The sequence below is a fragment of the Amblyomma mixtum genome, chromosome 8 (assembly GCF_055824585.1).
Source record: "Amblyomma mixtum isolate Tamu chromosome 8, ASM5582458v1, whole genome shotgun sequence".
Lineage (NCBI taxonomy): Eukaryota > Metazoa > Arthropoda > Arachnida > Ixodida > Ixodidae > Amblyomma > Amblyomma mixtum.
Window position 1 is genome coordinate 11464198 of NC_143019.1, and position 7688 is coordinate 11471885.

At 42.7% G+C, this 7688-nt stretch overlaps 1 protein-coding gene across 2 annotated transcripts; it reads right to left on the bottom strand.

The window, feature by feature from the left end:
- Positions 1-521: 521 nt before the first annotated feature.
- LOC149331338 (uncharacterized) lies at positions 522-5786 on the bottom strand. Of its 2 annotated transcripts, none has more exons than XM_089555469.1 (3): positions 5662-5786; positions 3061-3148; positions 522-1239 (listed from the first exon to the last, which is right to left on the bottom strand). In XM_089555469.1, exons 2-3 carry the CDS (start codon positions 3134-3136, stop codon positions 665-667), a joined length of 651 nt encoding a protein of 216 aa, XP_089411595.1. In that variant the 5' UTR covers positions 3137-3148; positions 5662-5786; the 3' UTR covers positions 522-664. The 2 variants fall into 2 exon arrangements, with proteins under 2 accessions (XP_089411595.1, XP_089411596.1); XM_089555470.1 differs by having other exon boundaries at positions 3061-3162; positions 5662-5759.
- Positions 5787-7688: the final 1902 nt, after the last annotated feature.

The following is a 7688-nucleotide window of genomic DNA, read 5'->3' on the forward strand; positions in this document are numbered from 1 at the left end:
GGCTATGGCGTCCACAAGACTCTTTTCGTACGGCATCCCTAGCGATGCCAAAAACGCCACTATCACCTGATGATGTTCCAATCTTTTCACGGTTGCTTGACAGCGATGTTTTACCGTGTTTACCGTAGACGCATTTCTGAATACGCTGGTTGGTTGACAGAGACGCGTCTGCTAGGACCGTCACTGCCAGCGCCGCTTGCAGACACCGAAACATGAAGGAGGAACTGTAATATCTGTGAGTCTTTTGGCACGGTTGAGGAGATCTTTATCTTTCATAGCGCTACAAGGAAACGTTGAGAGAGAAGATAAGATAGCGTGTCAGGCAACGTTGAAGAACTAAAAACTGCGCCGCGACGGCGGACAAGAACGAAGAAAAAGAACAAGTTGTTTGTCAGCCCTTGAATAATGCACCAACTCGCTGAGTTTTCGGTTCTTCTGCAGGTGACGCTGTAGCGGATGAATTATTACTTTCAAACACACCATCCGGCGCGTAGATAGCTGTTGAACATACAAAAACCATATGTGAGGGGATACTTTTATTGGTTCAAAGCCATCCTTCTTCCGTAGTCTTGGCGAGTGTTGCTGAAGCGCGCAGTTGATACGCCAGACTAGGCTGCGCTAGCTTGGGAATGGCGTCCTAGAACCAGCCGTCAAGGCGGACTAATTAAAAGACGTCATTGTTTTCCTCCAGTGCATCCCTGAGGGCCGCATGGAAGCTCCAGAAGAAACTTTTCATCCACAGCTCCAAGAAAAATGTTGGGAACAGGTTGCTCAGCACTCCGCTAAAAATCCTGCCGAAGTCACCGAGACCCTCCACAACAAATTCGACCTTGTATGACGTCACTGGCAGCGTAGAATTCTCGGAACTCATCGACAGGTACTTCCCATTCCTTCCCTTGCTGTCAACATTCAGATTTGCAGTAAACCGCGAGTATTCAGCGCTGAGCAGCATATTGCCTTCAATTCCAGAGCAAGACCTCCAGGGAACGGTGAATAGAACTGCCGCCTTGTTGATGAGGTCTACCTGTACCATGCTTGAGCCTTTCATGCAGTAAGGAACGACTGGTCCCGTTCGCCGAATCTTGTTCATACCGGTCACGTTGACGTCACCAACTTCTAGGCCAGCAAAGGCAGGGGTGAAGCCTCGCGGGTCTGCCGCGAAGTAGGCTTTTGGCAACTTCTCTAGCAGTTTGTCAACTTCGTCCTCAAGTGGAACGTCCGGCAGGTCACAATTCGCACCTGAAACGAAAAAAAAAGTATTTGAAAAATAAAAACACGTGTAATTTGTATCACGAGCATTTTGGAGTTGTTGCATGCCCTGACAGCACGCCAGGCTTCTCATCGTAAAAGAGGGTTTGAAATTAATAAGAAGCTTATGCTTGCCGTTTAAATCAAGTTTCAGCCGTACAGGAGTTCCTTGTTCAGCCGAGATAAATTATGATCTTCTAGATGCTGCCAATGTTGTTTTATTAAGTCATTAATCAGTAAGCAAACACTACAGAATTACCACTACGAAGGAGTAACAGCGCATGAAAGCGGCGGGTGGCGCAGTTCCCGCAATTTTTCTTCCATCGGAACTTTCGTTGCATTGCTGAGGACTAGCCCCAAATGCCAAAAAACCGGACTGCGGCTGTTAGGGATTCCTGATAGTCGTTGCAGCTGCGGCAGTTCGGTCATTCTGTACTCAAAGCGTTTTGGGGAATGCTTAAGGATCTCTAGTGCTAAGAAATACAGATCACGTGGGGATATTTAGCACATGGCTCTCTTTGCGCAGTGATACTGTTGCCATCTTGGAACTCACAAACATAATTTTTCCTCATGTTCCTAACTTCCTTAGCGTAGGTCTTTGCGCCTCCCTGAAAGCTTCATGGTTTAGCAGTGACTATTATTTAACGAAATTACTCGGCCTCAGAATACAAAAGCGAGTTCTAGGTTATGGCCATCAGCACAGCCACTTATTTCAATTTCTTAAAAGTTAATATAACATCCAATTACTTTCGCCAGTAGTGTTAAAAACCTTTCCTTGAAAAAGCTGGTCTTCAGGCCCAACGTGTATGTTCTAAAATTTAAAAATCGTTAAGGGAAAGTAAGAAGCATGGAAACAAAGCCATATCATTCATATAAATGAAATATGCAGCTTTTACATATCACCAAAGCTGTTTATATCCGCAATTTTTATTTCCATATGGGAGTTCACCATACGCTTTCAAGATTTAAAAGCTCAAAAGCAGTTTCTCTCGCAGTGGGATGTGTTTACGGTTGAACAATGGGGCAATAAGAATCGGAAGAGTAGAGTACGTTTGTGCTTTAACAGCTTCGATTGTCATATATATCTTGACCCAGCTTTTATAACAAGTAAGTCAGCTGACAAATTTCGGTCGTTTGATGTTACATCAATAAAACACACTTGTCCCGCCTAAATACCAATGAGTGTAACGACAGAGCACTTGGGATAAATGTACAAGACGAAATAATGATTTTGCGCAGTGCGAGAACAGTATGATCATTATTCTGTTTAAGTGGATTTCTAGCTACTTTCAAAGAGGTGTTCCTTACCGCCTATATTTCTGACCAGGTACTCAGAGTTTTATGTTTGTGAAGACTGAAGTGCCGCATGTAATGGCAGCTCGAAAGTTAGAAAAAAACTCCGTGTTTTTGTTTTCTTTCTGTGAAACTCTGTCACGGTGGAACTTTTTTTATAAAAGCACGAAAACTGCATTTTGGCTTCAATGCAATCTGGCTCTTAAAAAAGTGACCTATACTAGAAAAAGAGTGCTTATCATTCGCAGGGGAAAACAGCAACAGCAGATTAACAAGGCGAATACTGTCGTAGAGGGATCGACGAAGATTACAACACTCACAGCCTTCCACAACAGCAAGGTACATTTGTACCACGAAAGCAAATGCATATAATCGCTGCCGCTTACAGTTCGTTGAAACTATCCTTTACTGTAGGAGGATACACAAGTAGGTTCATTCGTTGTTTCATGTCGCCACTTCAGCGCATGTAAATTAGCGCTTTTCTACCTCTGAGAGGAAAAAAATACCACTCTAGTTTACCTTTCGTGCTGAACGGATCCCCTGCAACTCCAAGAGCCATGACAACAACCGCAGCAACAACTTTCACAAACGCCATGTTTCTGGTGACCTGCAATGTGATACCTGTCATTCGCAGACATCACACGATAACAAGCAAACACCACGCTATGAGGAATGAAAACCTAACAGGAAAGCAAATCTCGTACCAAATATATACTTTTAAGGCCGAAAGCTGAGATAGTTGGTGCTTCTTTATTAATTTTAAAAAAGAAGCCCTTAGAATGGAGATGAAGAAATAAATAAAAAAGAAGTTGAGAGCTCGTCCTGTCCTGTCTCGTCCCAGCCTAAGCGCTAGTCTTTTCAATTCATAATTGTACTGAACCTATGTGATCTTAATGCACAATCGAGAGCTGCAGAAAGTATGCTTGATCATTGGCAGTCAGAAGAGTGTACAATCTTCTGTTGCACACACTAAGTTTCAATTTATGAAGTCACACCGCTGACATACCGTTGATAGTATTCCAGTATCAACGCAAAACATAAATCATTTTTTACACCAAACCGTCATTGACCGATATAAGAGTGCTGGAAAGTGTTATGAAAAAGTGGTTTCTGATTGAGAACATGAAGTATCTTATTTCTGCCCATAATATCAAGTGCAGCAAATTTCTTGCAAGAGAGTTCATTGTGTTTGCACTTGTTAACTTCACAAGTTGCACTTCTTAACTTCATTTTCTTCTCTTCTACGTATGCATTTTTGCAATAAGCAGCGCCAGCATATTAATTAAAAATAACTCCGCAAAGACTCATATGAGTTGCGATATGGCAGATATATCCGGAAAAGACTTAGTTTCCTCTATAAATATCTATAATTAGTGCGATGAATAGTGCGATAAAGTAAATATTATATAAAGGTAGATGGACTCGAGTACTGTGACGCACATGCGTATAGGAATATCGGGCAGTTTTTTTTTTCAGTGTTTAGAAGCCACGTAGGTATTTCTAGGAGCATCAAGATCAAAATAAGGAAACGTAATCCAAGGAAAAAAGTTATTACATTCTTTGTGCACTCCGCCAGTAGTGAACTCCTAGATTTGCGGTTGATCAAAATTGCGCATACTTATATAGACGAGCCTAAACAGAACAAAGAAGGATAACATGAACCGTGAAAATTTTGCGCGGAACTACAAAATCGGTACTGGTCCTTGTCGAAATAAAGTGACTCGCCTTGTGGATCACACAAACAGAATATTCTTTTTTATCACCTTTCTTTATCCAATGTATTAGCTAGAAAGCAAGCGGTTGCATAACAATGCACTCAGGCAGTGATCATTCACTTGCACGATTCATGTCTAACGCGGATTCAGTATACGCCATATAATCATGTACCTTCTAGTGAGACCTCCTTGGCCTGGACTTCCTTAGTATTTAGTGACGGTGACGTAATGTGCATAATTCAATAACAAACATTATTTACACTTCGATCTTTGATGTGAATGCTGTTTTTATGCCTTCATTCTCTCCGTTCAAAGTGCCATGCTAAATGAGATCAAAACATAATATTTTTTTTCTGTGATACATGTCAAAGAACTGACGCCGAGAATAACGTTTTGGTATTGTTTGGTTTCATAGGGGTTTAATTTACCAAAGAGACTCAGGCCATGATGGACGCCGTAGTGGACCACTCTGGATAATTTCAACGACCTGGTGTTCTTTGACATGCTCTGCTATTCTACAGTACACGCACCTCTGGCGTTTAGGCTCTCACAAAATGCGACCGCCGAGGCCGGGATCGAACCCGCGTCGAAGCAGCCAGCACTATAAGCACTGAGGCACCGCGGTGGCTCCTCGAGAATAATGTATGGCCTGCAGTGGAATGTACATGCGTATATGGGTTACTGCTTTCTTCTTATGTTCATCGCTCTGTCACTACCACTACCCCTACCACTCTTTAGTTTTCTCTTCTTAATGAAGTTTGGAGTCACTTCTCCTAGCCGCGTCCTACCTCTGTCGGAATATTCTTGCAATACCAATAACGGCACCCATCATGCGACGGCTAACCCTGCTTGAATTCGCTATACAGGAGCCGCGGGATTGCACCCTTCTAGAAACGGGAGGGGAGGGTGCAATTATTGCAACATCTGGGTTTTCCAATTGCTTCCAAGAATGTAATGGCCTTCTGGACGTCTGTACAAGACTCAGATAAGGAGCCTAAGGAGCTGGTCGAGATAATTAATTCTGTATAAACTTGACTGTTTAATACTCTGAGCTTGCTTACTTACGTCGCACTTTGTTTTAAATGGTTTATTAACTCCTGTGTGTTTTTTTATAGAGCGAAGGATGACTAAGAGTTTCAACAAGGCTTTTGAATGGAACAATTTGTGGCAACGTTTAGCAGGCGACCAGTGAGCGAACGCTTTCATGTTTGATTTCCACAAATTTGGCGGACTCAACCATGGCGTCAATAAAATCTGCTTGATCGCACATCATGTTTGCTACATCAGAGCCGAAGTCCAGCCTTAAAATTGTCATCGTAATCCAAAAATGTATATTTTGCATCATCAAAATTGAAAAATTTTCTTCACTATGAGCAGTTCTGCTCATGGATTCGGTAGTACTTACTTTTTTGGCCGCTCACTACAAATTACTCACTGAAGTGGTCCAGTGGGCTTCAGAAGAAAATAAAGGTCGTGGCACGTCAGGCGCCTGGTACGAAAGTACGAATCGAGGCCGAAACAGGCCATTGATAAAGCGCTGTGAACCGCTGGATTCCGCCGATAAGCCGCCAGGCGTCGCGAGCATGTCACCCGTTGCACTCTCAATTAAGGGTTCTAAAACGCCCCATCCGGTGCACTCTTGAACAAAATAGAAGGCGTGGACTCGAACCTTGAAGTGTGTTTACTGGAAGAGAACGCCCCTTGATCATCATCCGGAGTAGAAACAAATAGGAAGGGAACGCTTTCTATGTGTTCTCACGGAAAACGCGCAATCGTTTTTTTTACTCATTTTTTATAAAACGATTCTGGCATGAGGTCTCTGCGTCTCTTCGAAAACATAGCGCAAAAAGGACACGGACAACACAGAAGTGTACAAGACAGGCGCTAACTTGCAGCTTTATTTTTGAAATTCCACCACGTCTAATATATAGGAGCCGATCACCACCATCAAGAGATGACCATGCGCAAAGAAGAGCACAATCAAGATTACTCCGATTTCTAGATATTAACCTCAGTTATTAGCTCTACTATTCGGCAAGAGTTAACAAACGGCTCACATCTACTTCAAGAGAACTTTGCACGCCAGAAAGAATAGAATGCATAACAGTGGTTGGGAATGGTATTCGAGCGGAACGAAAAAGAAATCAGACAGTAGCCTTTCATTTGTGACAAGCGGGAAAAATAGGCAAAAACCATGAACGTGAACAAGGTATGCGTCAGGATTCCAACTAACAATTTTATACCAATGCAGAAAATATATGTACACACGTGATGAAACATATTCAATACAGCGGCATTATTTGTCCATGCTCTCGCCTGTACCAGTTGAAGCCGACTTAGAGTGATTTAAGGAGATAAAACGATAAAAACAGCAAAAATATGATATACGACTTCAAAAACTCTCTCAAAAAGGAAAAGCACAACCAAAAGAATACAGCAAAAGAAAACCTAACGGTGTTCCCTAAGATGGGAAGTTTCTTGGTAATGCATTAGGTACCAGTGCCCAAATAATGGTGCAACCACAAGAGAAAAATATAAAGATAAAGCGACGAAAGCGAAAAACTGACAAGAAAAAGGAACAAATGACTGCGCCTACGGAGCACTTATGGGGTGAGAAACTGGCAGCATCATCTCGGTAGGTTCATCTCTCTTTGGCTAGTTCAAAATGAGCTGCAAGGAACGATGAATTGTGCAAGCGCCAATTAGGCAACTAATACAAAAAATGCTTGCTAGACGATCGTAGAGGATCCATAGGCAAAATAGTAGCCAAAGAAAAAAAAAACCCTCGGCATAGACACTAAGACTTGTTTACGTATAGGAACGCATTGACACCCACCCACAGACAAAAACCACCCACACACACGTGCTCATGTGTGACACGACCCGGAACGCTACATGAGGAACGGTTGCATGCCGATTTTGACTAAAAAATTGGTTTTGACGAAAGAAATGGAGCAGTAACAGTATCACATTCGGTGGACTCCTCAACCGCGCCTTAAGGGAAGGTGTATAGAGTGTGGGAAGGCAGGCAATTGAAGGCACATAAGTCATTACTTTGAATCCCCGTCGCAAGCTAGCCTCCAACTCTACAAGTACATTTCAGCTATATGCAACGAGAAATCGTATGACATCCACCAGAACGCTGTACGACCAACCGTTGCGTCACAATTTTCGTACCATTGTTGCCGCGAAATCTGGCGTCACATGAAAGTCGGCAAGTGGCGAGTATATATAGCACGAAGTGGTGAAGTGTGGTGATTTGGGCTAGTTGGTTTATCAAAAAAGAGGAAAATATGCGCTTGTGTTCGCCTTTCTTCTTTTGTCCTTGCGTTTTTTTGCGCTGCATATTTTCCTCTTCTATAGACAGAGGAGCGGCATGTATGTAAGGCTGCCTGAAGTGGTGGTGCTTGGCTTACTGTGTGCATCATACGT